This window comes from Kogia breviceps, chromosome 1, assembly GCF_026419965.1.
Source record: "Kogia breviceps isolate mKogBre1 chromosome 1, mKogBre1 haplotype 1, whole genome shotgun sequence".
Lineage (NCBI taxonomy): Eukaryota > Metazoa > Chordata > Mammalia > Artiodactyla > Physeteridae > Kogia > Kogia breviceps.
In genome coordinates this window covers 21,070,756-21,096,144 of record NC_081310.1, presented here as the reverse complement: position 1 = coordinate 21,096,144, position 25,389 = coordinate 21,070,756, and the positions used below count along the sequence as shown (strand labels likewise).

General features: G+C 53.0%; 1 protein-coding gene and 1 pseudogene across 2 annotated transcripts in view; one reads left to right on the top strand and one right to left on the bottom strand.

Moving 5' to 3' along the window:
- Window positions 1-21,846, bottom strand: part of CAPN2 (calpain 2) — a 53,201-nt gene extending 31,355 nt beyond the window's left edge. For both annotated transcript variants that reach the window (XM_067028288.1, XM_067028281.1), the window contains exons 1-2: window positions 21,459-21,846; window positions 16,784-16,853 (exon numbers count right to left, since the gene is read on the bottom strand). In XM_067028288.1, coding sequence (XP_066884389.1) covers window positions 16,784-16,853; window positions 21,459-21,695 — 307 coding nt within the window. In that variant the 5' untranslated portion in view covers window positions 21,696-21,846. The remainder of the gene's footprint in view (window positions 1-16,783; window positions 16,854-21,458) is intronic.
- Window positions 11,988-12,840, top strand: LOC131759919 (poly(A) polymerase alpha pseudogene; annotated as a pseudogene).
- Window positions 21,847-25,389: the final 3,543 nt, after the last annotated feature.

Here is a 25,389-nt window from a genome sequence, read left to right as displayed (position 1 = left end):
ATATTTATATGATATACTATATTTTAATATGTTCCCATTATAAATATAATATATTTACAAGTCTATATATCCTAGAAGAGGCAATGGGAGAATTCTATTATAATCTTAGTGGTGATAGGCTATCAGATTGTACCCTAGAAGCCATAAAAATTTTAAATGATAAACTTTAAAGTAAAAAAAATTTGCATGGTAAAAAAAAAAAAATCACAATAAGCAAGGTCAAACTAAAAATTAATAGGGAAAAATATCTGTTATTCAGATCCCAGACCACAAGTGACATATAAATCTTCCTAGTATTTAAAAGGAAAAAAATTAAAGCTCAATAGAAAAATGGGCAAAGATATAAACAGAGTTAATGGAAAAAGGAAAAATTAATGTCTCTTACACATATTAAAAGGCATTTATCCCCACTCATCATAAAAGAAACATAAAGTAAAACTATACTAAGATACCATTTTTCACCTTTCGGATTGCAAAGGTCAAAGCATGATCATTTGGAGAGGCCGTGGGAGAACGCACACGCTCAGTCCTGACAAAGGCAATTTGAGGATATCGTCAATATGCTCCAGCAATTCCACGTGTAGTAATCTTCCTACAGACCTACTCACGTGTGAAAATAATGTATGTGTAAGGTTATTTATTGCAGCATTGGTTGCAACAGAAAAGACTAAAAGGTAAATGTTCATCCATAGAGAACAGGTGAAACAAACTATGTTCCCTCTACGACAATATTCTGTGCAGCCCTAAAACGAAACGAAGATGGTTTCTGTTGATACAGAACAATCTCCAAGATGTGTTAAGTGAAACAAAGCAAGGTACAGAACAGCAATAACAAAAAGGGGGAAATAGAAAAAAGAAGAAATGGGCAAACATAGTATTGGCTCCCCTTTTGTAATTCATATCTTCACAATCTGAAGTTATTTTTGGATGATTTATTATACAGAACATGTGTCCGTCTATGTGCTTAAATTGTAGTTTTATTACCAGAAACTCTAGTTTATTGCCTTCGATAATTGGTTATGTCAGTATTTGCAGTAAAAAAAAAAAAAAGTAGCTTAAATATCAGGTCTTCTAAATGAAAATGATTATTTTTTGGTAAAGTCTTCCATAATAATTGGTCTCTAGTCAGTAAGAACAAACAACCAATCAAGTCACTTATTTCTGTGTCCCCTAAAGTGTGTTGTGTAGAAACTAGTTCCTTGGGGTTAACAGATGCTCCTTGAGAAAAGGGTTCTGTGGTCAAGTAAGTTTGGGAAATACAAAGCTAACCAGGTCAAGTGTGGAGACACCTCAGAGCCTTTCAATAATTACACACTGTGACCTTCCCAAGGGTAAGGGGAGTGGGGTATAATATGAATGTTACCCAAATTTATTTGACCCCAGAACCCTTGCTGTTGACATCTCACACAGGCAGGGACCATGGAGCTCGCTGGAGATGCTGGCTTACCTCGTGAGGGCACAGGAGCCGCTGGCTCACCCTGGGAGGTTCTCCAGGAGCTGGGCTGCTTAGAACCAGATCTTCCCTGGGGGCCCAGTGAGCGGCTGTCAGGCATCAACGCTAGTTGCAGGGCCCACCTCTAGTGGCTGAGGTCCTTCTGACAGCACCCATGTGCTTTTTCCTCTCTCCAGGTTTTGACATCCTCTTCTTTCTGGATTGTCTATACTTTATTTATTAATTTAATTTATTTTTGGCTGCTTTGGGTCTTCGTTGCTGCGTGCGGGCTTTCTCTAGTTGCGGCGAGCGGGGGCTACTCTTCGTTGCGGTGCGCAGGCTTCTCATTGCGGTGGCTTCTCTTGTTGCGGAGCACGGGCTCCAGGCGCGCGGGCTTCAGTAGTTGTGGCTCGAGGGCTCTAGAACGCAGGCTCAGTAGTTGTGGCACGCAGGCTCAGTAGTTGTGGCGCACGGGCTCTAGAGCGCAGGCTCAGCAGTTGTGGCACGCAGGCTCTAGAGTGCAGGCTCAGTAGTTGTGGCGCACGGGCTTAGCTGTTCCATGGCCTGTGGGACCTTCCCGGACCAGGGCTCGAACCCGTGTCCCCTGCATTGGCAGGCGGATTCTTAACCACTGCACCACCAGGGAAGTCCTGTCTATAGAATTGATTATTTTTCTTTATAATATATGGTTTCATTGTATGCCTTTTCTTGGGGGGGGGGGGTGGTTAGGCCAAAAAAATTTCTGAGGAATGAGGCGAGGCATATCTAAACACTTAACACCTTCTGACTCACCACCCGTCATCTGCCTTTCTCATTCTGGGAGCCTGATACCTGCCTTGGTCTGTCCAGAGCCCTGCACACAAGCAGGGACAAGTATCAGAGCTGGGTCACTAGAGGTCCTTGACCACCCTGGCTCCCTGCGACATTTCCTTTCAGCAGGTGGCTGCTGGCCCCGTCCATCACTGAGGCAGCACACAGGGCCCTGCTCAGAGGTTCCTGAACCACCCTGAAGGCCTGCCAGCAGGCTCGACAGGCTGACCGCCCCCACATCCGGGCTCCCCCGACACCCAGCTAAACTTCTGCCCCTCCTTTCTGTCCTGGGAGACACTCGGCCAGTACAGGCCTGTGAGGCTGGGGAGGGAGGCTGGGGGGTCTTCTGCCCTGCTGCCTATCCTAGAAGCCCACCTGGGTGCCCCTCCCTCTGCACCACGTGCGGACGAAACTCCCGGGACAGAACAGTCCTCACCCTGCACTGAGGTGGGACCTCGAACGCCAAGTACCGAGGGAAAGGGAACTGGGAATTTACATGCCCTAACGTGAAAATGACCGAGAGCAGGTTAGTGGGGAAAAGGGAGAGGTAGGGTTCTGGGAGTCTGGAGCCGGGGTAGGGGTGGAGCAAATAAAAAGCACGAGAGAAAGGAAACCAGCGGAGGCCGGGGAGGGGGGCGGTCCATGACCTCACGCCAGACCTGCCCCTTGAACTTGGACTTAGGTGGGCGCAGAGGTTCCCTGCCCTCCCCAGTGGGGACCTCTGGATCCCTATAAAAGGCGTGTCTCGCTGGAGGCTGTGTTCCTGCCCGTTCCCGTAAAGAACTGCCCTCACTGGCTCCTCATCTTGCTTTGCACCTCTTCCCATGCACCTTTCTGCCTCCTGGCACCAGCAGGTCCCTGCACCAACTCCACTCTCTCGGGGTTCCTCAGATGCTGGCTCTCGGCTGCCCTGTCAGCCCCCTTTGGCCGGGTTTGTCCCTCCAGCGCAGGCCCTAGGGATCACCCTTCCTGCACAGGCCCCTCTACAAGTCCACTCCACGGTGTCCCGGGGCTCTCTCTGCCAGCACTGAGCTAGGAGGAGGTGCACAAGCCCGCTGCAGGGTGCCTGCCCACGGTGAGTGCTGGCCCGCTGGATGAGAACCTGGGTGCCGTCGGCCTGGGTGCTGACGGGTCCCAAGTAAGGCTGCGGCTGGGCTGATGTGCTAACCCACCACGGAGGTCGGAGGGGGAGGAGCGCCTTGGCTGGCCTTCCCAGATCCCAGGCACAGGGCAGGGGCTCCGCAGGAACCCACAGCCCCGCGGGGCCTCCAAACCAGAAGGGAAAGATCCCCTGGATAGAGCTAGGAGGACTGACCTGCATTTGAATCCTGATCCCGCCACTTAAGATTGTGTGATCTTGGACACATTTCTTAATTTCCCTGAGCCCATGTTTTCTCAGCTGTGGAAGGCGGATATCCTCAAAGGGTTGTTAGGATCAGATGAAAAAGGGAAACTGGGGGTCCTGGATGGACTTCAGAGATCTGGAACCCGAAAACACTGTGTGCACATTTTGCATGTATGCAAATATATGCATTTTCTAGGGAGAAGTCAGGTTTCCCTCCCACTCACAGCCCCCAAATTAAGAAACAACAGAGCAAGAACATGGAGTTCAAATTCCGGCTCTGACTCAGGGCAAACTACTCTCTTTGTGCTCATTTCCTCATATATACAATGGGTTTCATGATAGGAAATGGCCTCACAGAGTTGAGAATTAAACGGGAGGAAAAAAAAGTCAAGCATTTAGAACACTGCCTCTGTGGGTTTGCTCTTTTTATCTTCTAAGTTTATAAGGGAGAAAACTGAGGCCCAGAAGAGGTGAAGTCTCCACCGAGGATGAGCTACGCCCTGTTTCGGAAAGGGTGACAGCTCAGGATGCGGGTGTGGGTAGGTGGGAAGGAGGAGGGAGTGAGACGGGGGAGGATTGTGACCTGCTGAGTGCATTTGGGGCCTGTCTCATCATCTTGAGCCCCTGCGAATCTTCAGAAGCAAGCAGGGGGCAGGGGGGACGGTAAATAAAGGTAAAGGATGTGCACTGATGAGGATGTAGACACGAAGGAACGCATTTACTCAAAACCCAAGAATGGCCCCTGCAGTGACGGAGCCCCTCACCTTTACCCCTGCCCGTGCCTCACCTGGGACTGTGGCCATTGCCCCCTAAGCCCACCCCCACCCCAGCGCAGGACCAGGGGCCCGATACCCGCCCCCTGGGCTGAGGATGGCTTCGGAGGCTCTTCTCTGCTGTGTCCCCTCACAGAAGACAAGGCAAGAGGTTCCTTTGACAACCAAACTGCCTCCCCCCCCCCCTGCAGTTTGATACTCACTTTCTCTCCCCGCACGCCTTTCCTGTGGGTTTTCGCACAAAATTTTACTGTTTTTGTGCCTACGGCAGAAGAGTATTCATGCATTAATTTTGAACTTGTTCACTTGTTCAATGACTATTTAGTGTCATTCTCTCTGGCCCACCCTTGGGCACCTGCTGGATCACTTAAGCCACTTTTCTCAAGGGACCTCAGGGAATCCCCTCCTAGTTCAGACCTCCTCCTCCCCTTCTGATTTGCTTGGGGAACGGAGGCTTGAGTAGGATCTTGGCTTGTTCGTTAAGCACAGCTGCCTCACCCTCCTGGACTCGGGCACCCAGGCTGCCGGGATAAAGGTTTAGCTGTCCCCAGCTGGGCTGTCCTTGTCCGGCTCCTCTGCAGCCTCCCTGTGACCGTGACCGTGTCCACACAGGCTTCCCTCCACTGCATGCACCAGGCATACCCAGATCCCCACCCTCTGAGCACACAGCACCCACGGGCAGACCTCGTGAATAGCTCCTTTAAGCTCCAGAGCCCTCTGCTAAAAAGACAAATTCATGCAGAGCCACGTGGGTAAATTGCCAGAGCTGTGCTCCCCGGGCCTCTGTGTCCAGTCCCGAGGGTCAGCGCTGAGCACAGGCCGAGGACGCCCGGGGCCCACTGTAGTGGGGAGGGGTGGAATGGGGCTGGAATGGTGATGAGGGTTACACCCGTGGCTGCCGGAAGCTCTCCCAAGAGGGGAGCGTCACATTTGCTGTGTGCGTTCTGTGCCTTCCCCTCCCACCATCACTGTGTTTCCTCCACCACCGGGAAGTGGAGCAAGAACCCAGGAGCTGCCGGCTCCCGGCCCACCTGTCCCGCCGCAGCTCCATCACTCTGGGGCGCGGTGCCTGCTGGCAGCCCCAGGAGGATGGCAGCTCTGGGAGGGCAGGGACCCTGTCAATGTGGAGCACGTGCTCCATGAAGCAACACAGGCTGAGGAAGCTCTTCATCTCGGAGGAGAAAGAGCGGACAGGACATGAAGCCCGGGGCCAGCCTTGCAGGGCTCTATACCCCCAGCCCGGCCTCAGCACCCCTCGCTGCTGCCTCCCGTGGCTCCTTGGGCACACCAGCCGCCCCGAGAGCCTCTGAGCACCTGACTGGCGTACGTGCTTCTCCTGCCTCCCATCTGGTCTCAGACGTCCCTCCTGAGCCAGGTCTAGAGAAACATGCTTCTCACTCTCGAGCTCACCGGCCGGCGTGGGGAGCAATGTGGAAACGCGGTCAGAGAAGACACTGGTGAGCGCCAGGGGTCAGGTCCAAACAGGGCGCACGGGCTGTAAGGGCATGGGCTTCGAAGAGGGGGGCCCCGGACTGGTCCTGAGAGCAAGGTGGAGGAGCGGTGGGAAGCGCTTGCAAGGGAGACAGAAGGTCAAGTGCGGGCACCGGAAGGTATGGGGGGCGGCGTGGCACCGTCCAGGAGGGTGGGGAGCAGGGCAGAGGGGGCGCGAGGACGCCGGGGGTCAAGGGGGGGCAGAGTCCGGAGATGGGTTACACTCCCGGCAGAGTCTGAACGGACCCCGGGGGAATTTAAACGAAGGCTCCCCTTTCACCCTTTCTTCTTCTGCACAGACCCTGCAGGCACAAGAACATACCACTTGCACTCTCCAGAGCGGGCTCCTTCCTGCTGGGGGAGCACCCGCTCTGCTCTGCTTCCTCCGTCCCACACCTTCCCGCCACCTCTCTCCCTAGCCGTCCTTGGGGACTGTCCCATCCCTTGCCGTCCCCCTCCTGTGTGTTCACACTGCATCCCGGCTGACCCCTACTATGGCGTGATCAGAACTTATATTTAATTTGTCCATTTAACCGCTTCCCCCACTGGCCGAGTTCCCTGATGACAGGGCCTCGGCAGTAACGTCAGAACGGACCGGGGACAGGCAGGCACCCAGAGCAGGAATCCAGGTGAGAACTCAGGCCCACCGCGGAGTAACGGGGGGTTGGTAGGTGGAGAGGCTTGGAGAGGTGTGAGGAGGGACTGAGGACCCAGAACGCAGAGGGCCAGACGGATGTGGGGCGAGGAGCTGGAGACAGGAGAGTCTGGTGCAGAGAAAGGACCGCGGTGTTTTCAGTTGTTGTTGTTTGTCTCCTTCTGCCTAAAGTCACAGCCCGCTGCCCTGCGGGTCCCAGGCACCCAATAAAGCCGGCCGCGTGGAAGCAAAGGGCCTCGGGGCCCAGCAGGGTGTCTCAGGAAAGCTCAGCAGCTGCAGGGGGTCCTGACGCTGGCAGCACCAGCCCAGCCCGCTGAGTGCCCCTCCGCCCTGCATACTGGGAAGCCCCGGAGAACACAGAACACACCTGCCCCGACCACGATGGGCTGGCGTCCGAGCGGCCTTGGGTCACCGCCGGTGAAGGACAAGGCCATTATTCAAAGGGGAGGAACCGTGGCATCTTCCCAAAATGGCAGCCACGATATTTCTGGTTTCACATGCTCTTCTAGAACCTTGCCCTTCCCCACCAGGGGGTGGAATCTACAATCCCTCCCCTGAACCTGGTGGGCCTCTTGTCTGTCTCAGTGAACACATATGGCAGAAGTGATGCTCCGTGACTTCTGACGCGCTCTCTCTATAACGTCTGTGTAAGAAGCTGAGCTCCCTTAAAGCCTCCATGGAAGAGACCACACAGGATGCAGGAAGACCCCGGGGATTCAGCTGACTAGCCTCCAGCCCAGGCACCAAACACATGAGTGGGGGGCCTTCGGGTGACCTGAGCCCGTCCCCATCTGACTGCAACCCCACGAGGGACCCTGAGAGAGTCCCCACCGCCAAGCCCAGTTAGCTGTCCTTCAGAACCACAGGAGAGAAGGAGAAAATGATTGCTGTTGTTTCAAGCCTTTGACGGTGGGGCAGATTGCTACGCAGTAGATACAGGTGCAAGGAGACCGGGACCTTCCCGAAATCTGTGCCTGGCCAGGGGCAGTAAGAGGCACCTGCCAGCTGACAGAGTCTGCCCCTGGCGGGGGATGTGCCAGCAAGAGAGCAGTCAACACGGAGAGATGCCGGTGCCAGGACGCCGTGCCCAGACACCCAGTCACTCTGCGGTCCCTGCCAGTGCCAGGACGCCGTGCCCAGACACCCAGTCACTCTGCGGTCCCAGGGGCACCCCAGGACCTGAGGTGCAGCGCACATGCCTGCTCCGGGAAGCTGATGAGACAGACGGCCCGCCAAGGGGAGCATCCCGAGACGCAGAGAGGGCGGATCTCCTCCTCTGCTGCAGCAGCTCCCCGGGGAGAGGGGGAGCTCCTCTCCATGGGGTCAAACACCCCAGCCCTGCCGCCCTGACGGCAGGGCAGCTCGATGTTTCCTCCTTCCCCAGGACGACGCGTACTCCTAACTGTGCATCTAATGGGCGGAGGCTGGGAACGCTGCCACGTATCCCGCAGCACTCAGGACAGCCCCAGGATGGAGATGAGCCGCCGCAGCCACCCGCAGGCCCGCAGCCACCCGCAGGGCCGAGGTCTGGAAACCCTGCTCCCTCTCAAGTCCTGCTTGTCCTGTGTTTCATCCCTGCAGGGCTTTGTGCCTTTGCTTTCCAGGGTGACAGCTAGATAAATGATAAAGGGACCGAGATACTGAGGCTGCTTCTGGCTAAATTTGACCTTTCCCGAGACACTGGTATTTAACAGTCTCCAGCAGACCTGAGACCCTGCTGACAGAATAACTCTCTCCTGGCCCAGGCAGCCGGGGCATCTCAGCTTTGGAAGGAAGTCCTTGGGGGCCAACAGGCACTCCCCCAACCCCGGAGCTGCTGGTGTTCCCCAGAGGAAGCGCACACCCTGCCAGTGCCCGGCCCTGCGCGATGGTGGCCCGCGATGGTGGCCGATGAGTCCCACAGGGCCGTCCCTGGAGCAGCCCAGAGAAGGGTACCCCCGAAGCGGAATGACCACCCCCCACACAGTCACGTCTCATCATATGGGCTCTGTCAGGGGGAGGGGGAGGTGCTCCCTTCTGCTCACATCCCAACCCTGGTAAACATGGGGCTTCAGCCTCCTTCCGCGAGCTGCAAGCAGAACTGCAGCAAGAACAAATGATCCAAACCACATGGGTGCCCTCTCCCTCCCTTCCCCCCCGCTGCTCCTGAGGACGGGGGCCCTGAAAGGGAGAAGGAGAAGGGAGGATGGAGGGGGACGAGGACGCCGAGGCCTCAGGGTCACACTGTCGCACACCGAACTTGCATGGCCCAACCAGACTCTCGGAAGGGAGGCCCTGCCCCGAGCCGCCCTTGGCTGCCCTGGACCAGGAGGACGCAGGCTCCCGGTTGTAGGTGTGGACTCTGCCCCCGAGCTCCCTGCGGCCGTGGACGCCGCGGTCACTACCAGATAGCAGAGTGACCAGCCAGCTCTCCGTGGCCCTGCGTCTTGCTGCCATCCACGTCCACGTCCTCGCCTTCCTCCCCAACCCCTCCGTGCCCAGCGGCCCCAGCAGGCGAGGACGTGGAGCCAACCCCATCTTCGATTCCTAGTCCTCAGAATTCCTTCCTCACCTCCCGGAGGAACCAGAGGGTGAGGAGCTACTTTCCCGGTTTCCCGGGGGCCTTCACAGTGTTGAACTAAAGGCAAAGTCTCACTGCAGCTGGGGCGGCAAAACACAGCGGGGAGATCACGTCGGGCATTGCAATAAGAATGAACGTCAGAGGTTTTCTCACTCTGGTCCTGATCCCCAGAGAGAGAGACACCATCAGTCACACGGCCTTAAGGTTCTCCGCCTCATGGGAAAAGGGAAGGACAGACATGTCACCTTGTTCCCATTTCACAGGTGGGTAAGTAGAGGCCTGAGACTGGAAACAGCAGGCGCGCTACAGGCAGAGCGAGTGCTGGGAGAGGAGAGGGCCCAGGCGCGGTGGCAGTGAGCAGCCTCCTGGCCTTTTGGGAAACGTCAGGGAGCAACGGCCATTGCACGGGCCCTGAAAGTCGGAGCAGGAGACTCCACCCAGTTTCTTGACCTTTCCTCCAAACACCAGCGCCTTGGTCGCCTCCTAATGCCAAGTGCTAGGGACGGACCCCATTGGTTGCTCAAGACACAGCAGGGCATGCTCCACCTCCCCTCCCCAGCCTCATTTCCACACTCCCCTCAAGCCACACTCTCCCCAAAGGCAACTTGCAATTTGCAGTTACTAAACCCTTACTAAGTGTCAGCCTCCGGCACTCTGAGCTTTCCATGCATTATTTAATTTCATCCTCACAGCCCTCTGAGGTACATACTACTATCCTCCCTGTGTTATGGATGAGGAAACTGAGGCTTAACGAGGACGGTGATTTACCCCATGTGGTAGAGCCAGGAAGTGGCAGAACCAAGAGGCCAGCCTCTAACTGATGGACACCCAAGTCCTCACTCTGGACCCTGCCATTTACAGATGTTTACTGATGTACGTGCCTTGCTTGGCTCTGTGTGGACACCGTCCCAGCCCGGAGAGTCAAGGATGGGAGGCGCACTCCCAGCACTGCAGTGGCCATAACGCACATGTGGCTTTTCATGTTCCAACTGAGGAAGATTAGAAGTTCCTTGGTTGCATTAGTCACACTTCAAATGCTCCACACGTGGCGTGCGGCCGCCACACCGGGAGTGTAGAATGTTCGCATCACTGCTAAAGGTGCTGGTGGACAGTGCTGGTCCAGAGCCTGCCCCACTGCACACAGGCCACCCCACGCTGGCCCAGCCAGAGCAGACTGCCCTCCTCGTGGGGCGTCCTCGCCCCACTCTTGCTGCCCAGGACCCCACGGGACCTCACAGAACACACGGCCCTTCATTTCTGAAGTCCCCTGGATGGGGGCCTGTCTGCGGCTGATCCCGTGGGGGACGACCTGAGCAGGGGTCTCAGACCCTGGGGTGCAGATGTTATTGCTCAACAAACACGGTCTGCAGCCTGGTGCCGGCGGGGTGCGGTGGGGACTGCCGGTGGAAGTCACAGAATGTCAGAAGTAGTGAGACCTCACGGAACTAGGAGCCAATCCCCTCCACTCAGAAGCAGACCAGAGGCCACACAGGGATGTGGCCCGGTCCCGGCTCAGGGAGCACCCGAACAAGCGCAAAGTCACACTCTGATCCACAGGCCCACGGGGCGCCAAGGAACCGCGCAAACTCTCTGGAAGTTTCCTCTGGCTTCAGAGGAACATGTACGTGACGATGGGGGGGGTTCTTTGGGGAGGATTCCCACTGACTCTCCTCCCTGGGGAGAGGAGGTCAGGGACAGCCAAGGAGAGATGTGCCCAGCTTTAGGCCTCGGATGAGGCAGGAACCCTGCTCTGCGACTGCCAAGGCTGGGGCAGCCAGGGCAGGACGGGGCCTCCGGGAGATTCGTCCCTGGCCCGTTTATGGGCCTGTCTCAGGTGCAGCCCGAAAGGAAGCTGGCAGCACAGCCAGCAGCCACAGGGGAGAAAAGCTGTGAAAAAGCATTTATAACCAGAAGAGCTGCCGGGGAGAGGACAGGAGGACTCGCAGTCCGCACACATCTGCCCCAGGAGCTGGGAGAAGCCACTGGGGTCGGGGGCGGTGAGGGCAGTGTCGGGGCTGGCGGTGAAGCCACTATTTTAAGAAAGAAGAAAAAATATATTTATTTTCCCCACCAAATCAGCCAACACTTATTTTCTAGTTTTTTTTTTTTTTTTTTTTTTTTTTTTTTAACTACAAGCACTCTTTTTTTAAAAGGCACCTACAAATTCCAATAGAGGGGCGTCCTACAAAATCCTGGACCAGTACTCCTGAAAAGTGACAAAAGGTCATCCAAAACAGGCTGAGAAACTGTCACAGCCAAGAAGAGCCTTAGGAGACGTGACAACTAAATGTAATGTGGTGTCCTGGATGGGATCCTGTGACAGAAAAAGGACCTTAAGTAAAAATTAAAGAAAGCTAAAGTATGGACTTTAGTTAATGATAATGTATCAATACTGGTTCATTAACTGTAGCAAATGTCCCACACTTAATAATGTAAGAAGTTACCAGTAGGGGAAACTGGGCTGGTGTGTATGGAATTCTCCGTACCATCATCTCAATTTTTCTGTAAACCGAAAACTGTTCTAACAAAGTCTGTTAAAATGTTTAAAAGGCACCTATTAAAATGGCTTTTTTTTTTTTTTTTTTAACCCCATTACGCGGGCCTCTCACTGTCGTGGCCTCTCCCGTTGCGGAGCACAGGCTCCGGACGCGCAGGCCCAGCGGCCATGGCTCACGGGCTCAGCCGCTCCGCGGCACGTGGGATCTTCCCGGACCGGGGCACGAACCCGCGTCCCCCGCATCGGCAGGCGGACTCTCAACCACTGCGCCACCGGGGAAGCCCCTAAAATGGCTTTTAAAAACTATAATTTAAGGGGGTTAGACCCAGGGCTGAGGCAGGCACCCCTCAACCCCCGTCTCAGTGGGTCATGCCCAGGGTGGCAGCGGGGGGCGAGTGACGGGGCAGTGCCCGCGCAGGAGGCCATGCGGTTTCCAGTTACAACGCAGGGATCACAGCAGACGTAGCCGCCACAGAAGCAGTATGGCATTACCTCTCCCATCAGCTTAGCAGCCCCCAAGGAGACTGACTGCCTACTTACACAGAAATTAATTGAGACCCTGAAGCCCTTTGGCGTTTTTGAAGAGGAAGAGGAACTGCAGCGCAGGATTTTAATTTGGGGAAAATTAAATAACCTGGTAAAAGAGTGGATATGAGAAGTCAGTGAAAGCGAGAATCTTCCACAATCTGTAACTGAAAATGTTGGTGGAAAAAGTTCTACGTTTCGATCTTAGAGATTAGGTGTTCATACAAAAGGTGCCGATATTGACGCGTTGTGTGTCGCACCAAGACATGTTGATCGAAGTGATTTTTTCACCTCGTTCTATGATAAGCTGAAATTACAGGAAGAAGTAAAAGAGCTGTTGAAGAGGCATTTGTACCAGTTATCAAACTGTGTTTTGATGGGATAGAGATTGATATTTTGTTTGCAGGATTAGCACTGCAGACTATCCCAGGAGGCTTGAGCTTAAGAGATGACAGTCTGCTTAAAAATTTAAATATAAGATGCGTAAAAAGTCTTAATGGTTGCAGGGTAACCGATGAAATTGTACATCTAGTACCAAACACTGACAACTTCAGGTTAACCCTGAGAGCTATCAAACTGTGGGCCAAACACCACAACATCTCTTCCAATATATTAGGTTTCCTCGGTGGTGTTTCCTGGGCTATGCTAGTAGCAAGAACTTGCCCGCTTTATCCTAATGCAACAGCATCAACTCTTGTACATAAACTTTTCTTGGTATTTTCTAAATGGTATGTGTTTAGATTATATTAAAATAAAATGGATTGTAGACACTGAAAAAAAATTATAATTTAAGAATCATTTAAAAAGTTATTTACAGTATTTAAAAATGGGAAAATAGGAAGAGGTTGAATTTGTTCAGGATTCTACAATTTGCCAATGTGTTTGCCTATATTAATCGCATTTTTCATCACAGCCCTGGGAAAGGAGTATTATCATTATTCCCATTTTATAGAAGAGGAAACTGAGGCTCAGAGAGCTTGGGTAACCGGCCCAAAGTCACCCAGGCTCGTAAGCAGGGGAGGAAGCAGGAACTGGAAACCTCCTTCCTGCACGCTTTTCCCACTGGCCCTGCCCTTCCCCACTCTCTGCTGAGCCGGGCTGTGGGGAGGGGCACCCTGTAGCCAAACATCTCCCAGTGTTTGGGGGCCCACGTGACTTTTAGGGGTAGAGGCAAGGTGATCCACCTCTGAGGGGCCAGGTTACAAAGACAGGGGGCTGTGCGGTTTCAACAGCTCTGACAGCGTTGGTAGCCTCGAGCCTTCCCCCAGGAAGCCGAGGGCCGATGGGGGCACCTGGCCAGGGCAGCTACCTCCCTCTGAGAGCTTTGAAGGCTGTGGGGCCCATGGGGGGCTATGAGGGGGCAGTGGTTAAAGCCCAGCAGTGGCCCAGTGAAAACCAAAGGTAGGAGGAGCTCAGCTCTGGGATCTCCTGGGCTCCTGGGGCCACTCCATGGCCATCACCTGTAAGAAGAGGCTGAGAGCAGCAACTCCAGAGCCATATTTAGCTGTAGGGCCAGCCTGGCCGAGGCTCAGCCTGGGTCTCCAGCCCTTCCTCCAGATGGGCAGATTTTTCTTCACTGACTCAATGGTGAGCACAACCAAGGCCTGCAAAGCAGATGGCTCACGTCGGAGCAGTTCTGCAAACGTGGTTGGAATTACTCTGGTGAGGCTTCCAGCTGACTCTCTGGGAAAGTGGGTGGGAGCTGGTGGATTAACCATTGCCGGGCAGCCCTGTGAAGTGAGGCAGGAGGCTGAGAAACATACAAGTCCCAGGATGGGCCCCACCCAGGTTCACTGGTGAACTGAGTGAGTCTCAGGGTAGAAAGTACAGGCAGGAAAATAAATTTTGCTTTGAGAGTTTTTCCTCCATAATCCCTCAACATAGCCTCATGGCCACTCGTGATGGGAGTGAGAAGGGCGTGGAAAGCTTTAAAATCAGATCAGGGTTCTCTCCTTTGGCAATTTTTAGCTTTGTGGCCTTGCATGGGCTCCCCCACCCCCGTCTCAGTTTTCTTATCTGCAGAGAGGGGATGAAAATATTTACTTGGATGATTACATGAGACAATGCAGTGAAAATGCTCCATGAGTTGCATACTGTTACACAGTGATAGGGGCTGTTATCATTCCTGCTCTGAGATAAGAGATCTGCCCTGGTGCTTTGATTCTCTAGCACAAGATTTACCCTCAGTGTCAGCTGTGAGGAAGGACTCTAGAATGGCTGGCTGCCCCATCGCAGGGGATCTCTGAGGTCACCCCGTTGACTCCCCCCCTCCCTCCCATCTTCAGGAGAGACTGAGGTTCCAAGTGATGACATGCGCACGGTCCGCCAACTAAGAGCTGAGCCTTGACTCACATCTCTGCTCGTGTGGCCAGGTGTCGCTGCCGCGGCTCCCCTGTTCCTGATGCTCCTGAACCTGCCGGGACCTGGTGACAGTCACCACCCCACGCCCACCCTGTGTCCGGATGCCAGAAACGGAGTGAGAGTTCAGTCCACCACGTTTCACAGGTCGTAATCAAACCCAGATCCTCCAAAGTAAAAGGCCAAGAAACAGAGTGGCCAGCGTGGTGTAAGAAAAACCCTAGAAATTACAGACCTTTTAAAGGACTTACACTTAACCTTGTTTCTATTTGATTTGGCGCACATCATGGGGACTTTTACCCCAGGACCGTAAGCTTTGCGAGTCTCCTCTTCAAACGGCTTGACAGTATTATTTATTTATTTATTTATTTATTTATTTTTGTGGTACGCGGGCCTCTCACTGTTGTGGCCTCTCCCGTTGCGGAGCGCAGGCTCCGGACGCGCAGGCTCAGCGGCCACGGCTCACGGGCCCAGCCGCTCCGCGGCACGTGGGATCTTCCCGGGGCACGAACCCGCGTCCCCTGCATCGGCAGGCGGACTCTCAACCGCTGCGCCACCAGGGAAGCCCGGCTTGACAGTATTTAACCAGGACTTAAATCTTGCAATGTTGGCCCTTAAGATATCATTAAACTTTAAAGTAGATGTTTAGTCTAGGTGTGGAATTTAGCCCAGGTATGACAGTTGTCATTTTTGTTTCCAGATTTCCTAAAGCCCCCATGGTTGGTCCAAGTCTCCATCAACTCCCAGCCCTGTTAACTTCCATTTTCTCTAACCAATGGATTTTCCTGGAGCACGCACCTAGGTGCCCTAGGCCCCCTGGGCATCTCTCTTTTGTGGGGGAGAGAAAGTGGGAGGTGGGAGGTATGTTTTCTGTGGGTAAGCATGTGCTCTGGCATCTCAGGAATCTGCACACAGAGGCTGAGCTCAGAGGGCGGTGTTTGCACGCCCAGCCCTGGGTCATGCTCTTGGAGACCCATGTCACAAGGGGCTCCCAGTGTGCCTGTCCTAACGATGCACACAAATGCCCCAACATCCCTCAGAGACTGAAAGCTTTCCCCGCCCCTTCTGGGGAGCCTAGCTCAGGGTTTAAACACACAGACTGCCTGCATCTGCATTCCAGGCCCGCACTTCAGCTGCTGGATGACCTCAAACAAGGCATTCCCAGGACAGAACCTCTGCTGGGTGGGCCCAGAAAGAAGGTACAATTCAAGATGATTAATTTTGTTACTGATAGACTAGTCTGGAAAGCAAGTTGAAGCTGATGGCTCGAAACAAGTTTTTGGTTATTCACAGCAAATAGTCTGCTCCAGAGATCATAGGCCCCTATCTATTATGAGTAAAAAAAAAATGAGCGTGGATTCTATGAGAATCTTAAATAGTGGTCTCAGGCCCCATCGTTAAGACTTCTTTGCAGAAACCTCGGGTCCTGTACAGCAATAAACAAGGTCCTATTGTATAGCACAGGGAACTATATTCAATATCTTATGATAAACCATAATGGAAAAGAATATGAAAAAGAATATATGTATAACTGAATCACTTTGCTGTACAGCAGAAATTAACACAACACTGCAAATCAACTTTACTTCAATAAAATAAATTAAAGAAAAAAAAAGAAAACTTGGGGGCTTTCATGCCAAAGCTGGAGCAGGTTCCAATCTCAGCAGGCACTATGTCCAGAAAATCAGAGCTCAGCTACAGAGAGCAAAGTTTCAGACCCTCACGATTCAGCTACTCCAGTTAAACTTACTTAAATGAACATTTCAGTTGCCTCTGTGACAGTAAGCACCACGTTCGCTGTTGTGATACCATGGTGAGCTCGTCCCGCAAACACTGAGAATGCCCTGGTACGTTAACTTCCTCCCAGCAGTAGTGTCAGGGTTTCCTCTTCCTCCACACACTGAGTCACCATCCCACCACTGAACCCCAGAGAACTGATGTCTCAGTGCCGCAACCGGGCCTGGGCTAGTCCTCCCACCCGGCCCTCAGCCCAGAGCCTGACTGTTCCATGGGCCACTAGCAACACTGGCCCCGGGACGTACAGGCACCAAGGGTGGCTAAGATCCAGAAGCTCCTCCGTCTTCTAGTGGGAGTGTCTTTGTAACTTCAGCAACTAACTCGCCCAGTGCAGGGGACACAGGAGGCCTCACTGCACATCTGTGCATTTGTCTGCTGCAGCACGGGGTCCTCAGGGGATAAGACATTCCAGGAAGCTTCTAGAACTGGAAATTGCCAAACTCTTTGGCAAGGGAGCGGAGCCATAGATCATCCCTCACCCCTTCCATCCACCGCCTTTCAGACAAGCCCCCGTAGCCTGTTTGAGATGCCATCACTTACCCAGGGCTCCTTGGCAGATGTCTGTGCGAGTGGCTCCTCCGATAATAAATTGGGGATCATCGCAGATCTCCTGGAAGTGAGACCCACAAAGTGCTGTCAACCCACCTGACACGTGCGTCTGTGGTCAGGACACCTCAGTTCCCAGAAGGTGCATCGGACCCCCTCCGCCCCTTCCCCTCCCCTCTAGGGAAAGCTATGCAGTGACACTTAGACTGCCATGGGACCCCGACTGCTCCACTGGACCCCAACACCCCACACTGCCTACAGCCCACTTCATCACGCCACTTCCTAGGGCCAGGGCAGCGCCAAGTCCAGCCTCCTCTGGGGGCCTTGAGACGGTCCACGCTCTGCAGCTGCCCTGCCCTCCATGCTGGTCCCTCTCCTGTGTGCCTGCATGGAATTCCTCCCTCTCCCACCCTCTTCTCTCCTTTTCCACGTCTTACCGTATCTCAAGACCCACCGCCACCAACTCCACGAAGCCCTCCTTCACAGTCCAGCCCTCACCCATCCTTTTGATCCTGAATCCCAGAGTATGTGTACCCTGCAATTTAGCAGCTAGTCGTGTGCTATGTGGTGGTGCTGGGTACCAGTCTGTCTTCCTAACACTCACACGCTTCTTGAGGGCAGGGGAAGGTATCTAGCCTTCTGGATTCGTCTGCAGGCCATGACACTTGGGGGTCCACGTACCCGTGAGCCTGCTGTGTGTCAATACTGTGTGTGGCATTTTACCTCAGGCAGCCCTTTCGGGAACACAGATGGACACCGACACCACTTCACAGGTGGGGAAACAGGCTAAGAGATAAAGCCACATGTCCCAAGATACCCTGCTCGTAAGCTGTAGATGGCACTGGGACTTGAACTCACCAGTGTAAACCATATATTCTTTCCCTCCTGCCCTGCCCCTAACGGATTACTAACAAGTCTGCAAGGGCTGTCCCACAAGTCGCCTGCTGGAACCCAACCTTGAACAGTGCTGGCCCTTCTGCAGCCCTCTCCGAGTATGTATGCTTCCTGATGCTGAAGAGCCCCACCCCAAAACCACAGAGGAAGTCAGGGCATAAATCTGGGCTTCCCTTGGCCTGGACCCCTCGGTTCGTAAGAGCTCCACCCCATCGCGCCCAGCCCCCTGCACCCATCCCCCACCCCCCTCCCGGTCAAGCAGAAGCTTTTCTTGGGTGAGGCCTGGATCTAGGCCCTGGCCATCCCGGCTTAGGCCGTAGAGGCTCTTTTGGAATCCGCAGCAGGACACACTCCTTCATGCCTCTGCATTGTCCCTCCCCCGTTCAGGCTGGTCTGTTTGGGGGAATGACAGGGACAGTGAGGATGCTTTTCTGCTGAGGCAAATGAAGCCAGCTTTGCCCAAGGCCTGCCAGCCAAACACTTATCCTGCTGATGGAAGAGACTGGGTTTGGTGCTGGGAGCCCAGAAATCGTGCTGATAATCCTCAGTGTCCCAGGCTCTTTACCCCAGAAGGATTTTTCCATTGTGTTTGAGAAACTTCCTCACACCTTTGGCACCCTCTCCAAAGAAGGCAAAGTTTAGAGTGGCCCTTAGAGATGCTTCAGGAAATTGAAACTTGTACACAACATGAAGGGCACGGAATTAAATACAGAACTTAACAGTCCCAGGAAAGGGGTTGAGGGCTTGGGCTTTGGAGTCAGACAACCTGGGTTTGAATTCTGGCTCTGTCACTTCTTATATGGGTTCTATGACCCTGGCAAGTTACTTCACCTCTTTAAGGCCTCAGTTTCCTCATCTGTATAATGGGGATGGCGCTGACAAGTGTACCTACCACATCAGGTTGTTCTGAGGGTTAAATGAGATGACTGTGTACACGTGCCTTGGTAAGCGCTCTATAAAAGTCACCTGCTATTAATTATTACTGGAGGAGTTGATCATAATCACTGAACTTGAGGCAGGAGATGCAGGTTTGAGGCTGAGTTCCGCCAGCTGAGTGTAAACAAATCATAAAACACTCAGAGGCCTTAGATGTCTCAGGGTAAGGTGGGGACTCACACACCTGCCCTCGCTCCCACCTGACTGGTGTCACCCTCGGATGGTGCCGGCTTTTTCCTCGCTGTGCCTCTGCGTCAGCCCACAGTGACTTCGGCCACGTGCTCTTCAGCCTCCTTCCCAGCCCCTAGCCCTCCGTGGTCAGTGCCGGGAAGCACCCTCTGAGGAAGAGCAGCCCCTGCTCCAGGGCTGGCCTGCTCCCCTGCCTCCCTCCTGCAACCCTACTCTCACTTCCTTGTGGCTCCGTGTCACCGTCTCCCCCCTGCTTTTCTCTCTGGGGCTTGACATATAACACATTCCAATTGCTCTCATCTGAAAACCAGCCTGTCAAGCCCCAGGTCCCACTCTCCCTGACACTTCTCCTCCTCTCCTTTCACAGGCACCCTTCTGGAATTAGCTGGGCACGCTCTTCATTTCCAGTTCCTTACTTTGGGGTCTACAGCCATCTGGCTTCTACCGCACTGCAATTCTAAGCCATTGCAATTGCTCTGTTACAGTTACCAGTGACTTGCTTCCGTCTAGATCCAGTGGACAGGTGTCTGTTCGCCTTGCCTGACCCGAACCCCAGCTGTGTTTGAGAAGGCAGAGAGGGCGGCTGTGAGCTGTGGCTCTCGACACCCATAGGCTGGACACAGTCCTGGCTCCACCCCAGACACCTGTATGAGCGAATAGTCAACCTTCCCCAGCCTCAATTTCTTCAGCTGCTGAATGGGACAAGAACAGCTACCCTGCCCCTTGGTTGTGCAGTGCACACCCTGTCCCGCCCTAATCTGGGGCCCTAAAATGGCCTAGGATCTCTATTTCCCCATCTGGAAGTCCTACAGGCATTTCCAACTGTTGGGTGACCTGTCCGTGTCCCCTCACTAGCCCCTAAAGCCTTCAGAGGCTGAAACCATATGCACTGTGCCTGGCATACAGTAGGTGTTCAAGATACGCTTATAGAGTGAATGAAAGAATAAGCAAAGAAGGATGTAAATTCACTCTCTAAACTGTAAAGTGCTATACAAATGTAAGGCGAATACACTTTCGTTTATCACTTTCACAGCTGTAATTCTGTTTGAGGCTAATTACAGTCTTGCATTCACTCATTCACTCAATCCACAAAGAGTCACAGTCTTTGTTCCCAGATGTATCCCAAGCATTTAAGACACTGCCTGACATATAACAGGCACTCGGTAAGTATTGTGCAATGAATGAATGAACGAATAAATGCATACTCTGAATGCACTGGGGATAGACTAGTGCACAATACACACATGGTCCCTGCAGTTCATTAGGAAGGACAAACAAATATATGTAATTGTATTTATAAGTTGTGAAAATGCTATGAAGGAAATTAGCAGGGTTCGGTGATAAAGAATAACAAGATGAGAAGGGGGCTGCTAAGGATGATCAGGAAAGATCTCTTTGGGGAGGTGACATCTAACTAAAGTCCCAAAGAGTAAGTGAGCCAGACTCCAGAAAACCAGGAAAGAGCATCCCTGCCAGATGAGGCAGGAAAGAGCTGGGTGCCCTTGAGAAACTAAAAGGTACTGGGCCTGGTGCGCCAGTGGGGAGAGGGAACTATTTAGGGATCACCTCTTCTTTTAGACGAAGAAACGGAGGCAGGGAAGTTAAACGGCTCACGCAGGTTAGCAAGAAACGAACCCAAGTGCTCCAGGCCAAGGACACGTCCTACTGAACTTGCTGCCTACGGGCTGGGTCTGGGGTAACAGAAGGTGACTAGCGGGTGGGGGTGAGGGGCTCAGAGGAGTGGAAGCAGGGCAGGAATGTTTATTTCCCTAACAGGAATCTAGAGGCTGTATTTCCCAGGAAGCCTCCTTGAGGTTTGGTGGGGGAAGATCGGTGAGGCGTCCCATAGGACATGGGGCCAGGAGGGGTTCCAGGGGGAACAGGAGGGACAAACTGATCAGGAAGGAAACGGTTCCAAGGCCTGCCAGGGCAAGGAGGACAGACAACCAGCGGGGCGGGATAAGGGAACACCGAGGGTCCCCTGAGATGCCGGGGTGAGGATTCCAGGAGGGTGAGTAAGGAGCAGGAACGGGCTCCTGGCTGCATCTCCCCTGTCCTTTTGATAATCACCAGGGTAAATGCTACGGGGAGGTCGGCCCCCATTTGGAAAAATAAACAGGAAACTCCGACTGGATAAATCTAACCGTCGCTGCATGAGACAAAGTCACAAAGGACCAGGCCAGGCGTGGACTTTCTCCATTCCTGAAGCAGCCTAACCGAGTTAAGAGACCGACTTTTCTCGGTTAGATAATGTCCCACTCACCCCCACCCCCGGCACCCCGCCTCCCTTCTCTGCAGACTCTCTCCCCACCGGAGTCCAACAAGTTTTCTCCAGGTCCCCCTATATCAACCGAGTTTTTATAAGTTTTTGCTGGCGGGCCTGCTAGTGGGATTTACGGGCAGCAGGCACTTCGGCCCGTCCTGCGGGCGCCGTGGGTGGCAGAGGGGACACGGGCGACGGCGGAGCTTCCCCCGACCCCGCGCCTGCAGAGTCCCCGGCTGGGCAGCGCGGGGACGGGGCTCCCGGCTGCGGGGCTCGGCTCTGCGCGCTCCCCGGGCTCCCAGCGCGCTGGGCCTCGTTCTCGGCTGCCGCGAGGCCCGGTCTCCGCGCCCCGCCCGCCCCGCATCCCGCCGCGGGCCCGCCGCCTACCGTGGGCCGCTTCCACTCGATGCCCCGGGTCTTGCTGGAGTAGGGTCCCAACTCCTTGAAGCCCAGGGAAGACGGGAGGGCCGGGAAGGACGGGTCCTGGAAGAGCGTCCCGGCCTCCAGGCACTCGTCCCGCAGCGCCGCGTAGTCCTGGTTGAGGTACTTGACGGCCCTCTCGTGCGAGCCCAGCCCCTCGGCCGCCTCCCGGTCCCTCGCCAGCTTGACCGCGATGCCCGCCATGGTCGCCCCGGTGCCCGCGCTGCCGCCCAACGAGCGAGTGAGGGTCTCGGCGGCTGCTCAGCGCGGCGCGGCGCTCCGCAAGGGCGCGGCCAGAGTTCGGCGCGCGGCCAGAGTTCGGCGCGCGGCCGCCGCGGGCGATGATTCACCCGGCAGGGCAGCGTCCTCCGCGCGTTGGGGCGTGGCCTGGCCGCTCCCGGCCGGCTCGGCGCCCCGCCCTGGACCCTGCCGGCCCGCTGCCAGCTGCGGCCGGCGCCTGGGATGGCCGAGCCGGCCCGCGCCGCGCACCTGGGCGTCCTGGTGGAAAAGTGGGGACTCAAACCCAACCCCGACAGACGACTTCCCACCAGTTGGGGAGGCATGCTGGGCGAAAGCCGAGGCTGGGGCTGTCCTGACTCTCCAGGACACACCCTGTGAGTCAGAAGATTGGGGAGAGAGCTCCAGGGGACTAAATTAGCTCTGTGAGAAGGTTGTCCCTCCGCTATAGGCCCCCATTTGACAGATGGGAAAACTGAGCATCAGAGAGGTTCAATGACATCATCCAATGTCGCACAACTAGAGGCGAAAGAGGGATTCTAAGTCACCAGAGGCGTGTTACAGTCATGATGCTTCACACTACTACTGGTTAGCTATATGATCACAGATGGGGTGGCCAGATTTGGCAAATAAAAATACATCCACCTGTAATAGGGAAGAACAAATCTGACTCCATATTAGGTCTCTTTTGTTGCCTGTGTTTAGTCATGCTGGCTCTGAACCTTTTGTAAAAGAATGTTATCTACAGCCTGAAATATACAGGCTAGCCTATTCTCAGGGCTCTGACCTTTAAGAGTACATTCATAAAGAGATAAAAAGTTGCAGAACAGAGAATAACTTTTGTTTCATTGGAGGTTTACAGGAACATCTTGACCTGAGCAACATGAACAGCTACAAGAAGGAAGGATTCCAACACCAAGAAGTTTTCAACAACTAACCACGCCCCTCCCTCATCTTGCCTTTAAAAGTGCTTTGCTGAACTCCTTGGAGAAGTTTGGGGCACTTTAAGCATGAGACAGCCTTCTTGCATAGCCCTGCAATAAACCTTTCTCTGCTCCAAACTCTGATGTTTCGGTTTGTTTGGGCTCACTGTGTGTCAGGCACATGAACTTGCGTTTGGTAACACACCCAGTTAAATTTGATTTTCAGGTAAACACTAATGATTTTTAGTATAAATATATCCCAAGTATTGCACGGGGGCATACTTAAACTAAAAAATTATTTCCTACGTAGGGGAACAACATTTGCCATCCCAAAATGTCTCTCTGGCATGCAGTTTATTTTGAGCTGAAAACAGTCAAGGCCCAAAAGACTCAGGAAGAAGTTTTGACTTTCCCGGTAACTGCCTAAAGAATTTAGATAAAGGGCCTGTTTCCAGAAGAGAGCCATCACCAGAGATATGTGCAAAGAATATGGGCTCAGTGTGGTGGGGAAAACTGCAGGGCCTAGAAACCAGATTCCTCTCTGTGTCCCATTGTCTCCACCTGGCCCAGCAAACATCTATTTACCAAATATTTGCTTTTCCATCTCCAAGTCAATTGTCTTCGAAGTCCCAAACCCCTACCAACAACATCCTCATTTGTCTTTAGCTGAAGATGGTGTTTAAGGAGAGGGCTTCAGCCAGTTTGGTGAGTTACTCAGTTTTTCTGGATCTCTCCCATGTATACATGGTATTAAACTTTTATTTGATTTTCTTTTGTTAACCTGCCTCATGTCAATTTAATTTTTAGACCAGCCGGAAGAACATAGAAGGGTGGAGGAAAATTTCTTCTTCTCTAATTGCTATTTATCTGAAACTCACTTTTAACTGGGAGGACGGGAGTCCATATTGGTAAAGCCTTTAGAACACTGCCTGTGTTAGGGGCCACTGTGACCATTTTGCTCGTTGAAGAGGTAGCGTGAGATTCTTGGCTCATACACAGGAATGGGTGTGTGCCAAGGAGAGCGGCTGTCCCTTCCTCTCCATCTCTGCGCTAACATGGAAGAATTCGTGTTGCAGTGGAAATCTATGCATTGTTTAGAGCAGTATTTCTTTTTTAAAAAATTTATTTATTTATTTTTGGCTGCGTTGTGTCCTGGTTGCTGTGCGTGGCATTTCTCTAGTTGTGGCGAGCAGGGGCTACTCTTCATCGCGGTGTGCGGGCTTCTCTTGTTGCGGAGCACAGGCTCTAGGCGTGCGGGCTTCAGCAGTTGTGACATGAGGCTTAGTAGTTGTGGCTCGCGGGCTCTAGAGCGCAGGCTCAGTGGTTGTGGTGCACGGGCTTAGTTGCTCCATGGCATGTGGGATCTTCCCAGACCAGGGCTCGAACCCACGTCCCCTGCATTGGCGGGCGGATTCTTAACCACTGTGCCACCAGGGAAGCCCTAGAGCAGTATTTCTTAACTGGGGGTGAATTTGCCCCTCCTCCCGGCCTTGGGGGACATTTGGCAATGTCTGGAAATAATTTTTGTTATGATGGGGTGCTTTAGCCAGGAATGCTGCTAAACATCTTGGATGTCTAGGAGAGCTCCCCACAAAACAAAGAATTATGTGGTCCATGTCGAGTGTAAAAAAGAAAGAAAAAAACACAACGTGAGAGCTGTGAGTTAAGATTTTGGGGGGCAAAATGAGAATTATAGCCTGGGAGACAGCCTCTCAGCTCTGAGGAACTCTCTGAAGAAGTAGGGAGGAGGATACATGGACAGTATACGTGTGATTTTGGTGACGGGGGATACATACAGCCAAGCTCACATCTTGGCAGAAGGTTGCAGCTAGTCACAAGGAGCAGATGTCTCCATTAATGATTTTAGTGCTTTCCTAGATGTGAGAAGATGCAAGAAATTGGGCTCATAAAATCTTCTCCTGAAAATATCTAACTGTCTGAAGGCCTGTTCTGCCAGTTTGTTCCAGAGCGCAGAGCGCCTCATTCCTGATCTCTGCCCTGAACTCCTTTCAGGGGGTGTTGAAGGTCAGGAACTGCAGTGGCTTAGTGAGAACCAGATGGGAAGTGACAATTGTTAGTCGAAGTCCAAAATGTCAGTAACGCCGAGGCTGAGAAAGTCTGGTTTACAGCACCTCCTCCCAGGTTATCTGATTCCAGCCTTTCACTGTTTTTGAGTCATTTTACAACCCAAAGTTGAAGATAACAGTAGCAGTGCAAAATAATTTTTCTCTATATGCAAATTAATTCTGTTCAGTGCGGGGGCGGGGGATCTCTCTCCCCACCGTGGAGAAGCCAGTTGAGTCCATTTGCACATTCATTTCAATATTCTTTATTCTTTATTTCATATAAATCTGTGCCTCTTTGACTATTCCTTTGAATCAGTCATCATGTATGCTTAGTTGCCTCATTTAATGAATAAGTTAAATAAAATCTTTAAAACTTGTTCATTTTATATCCATCTGTGAGTCATGATTTTACCTTTTTTTTTTTTTATTAAATTATCTTTTAGTCTGCGGAGGACCAGATAAAGTGGCATTTTAGTCAATCTTGACGGACAGTTTGAGATTTGAATATTCAGGATTTTTTAGTGAAACAATGATCTGTCAGGAAAAACTGAAAAGTCTTTGGAATTAAAAAGTATTCCTGGTGTTCTATGGAATTAGATGAGGCCTAGTCACCCTGCCAGGGGTCAGATCTGCAGCGGTCTGTGCCTTTCATAGTCTTCAGGATATTTTACT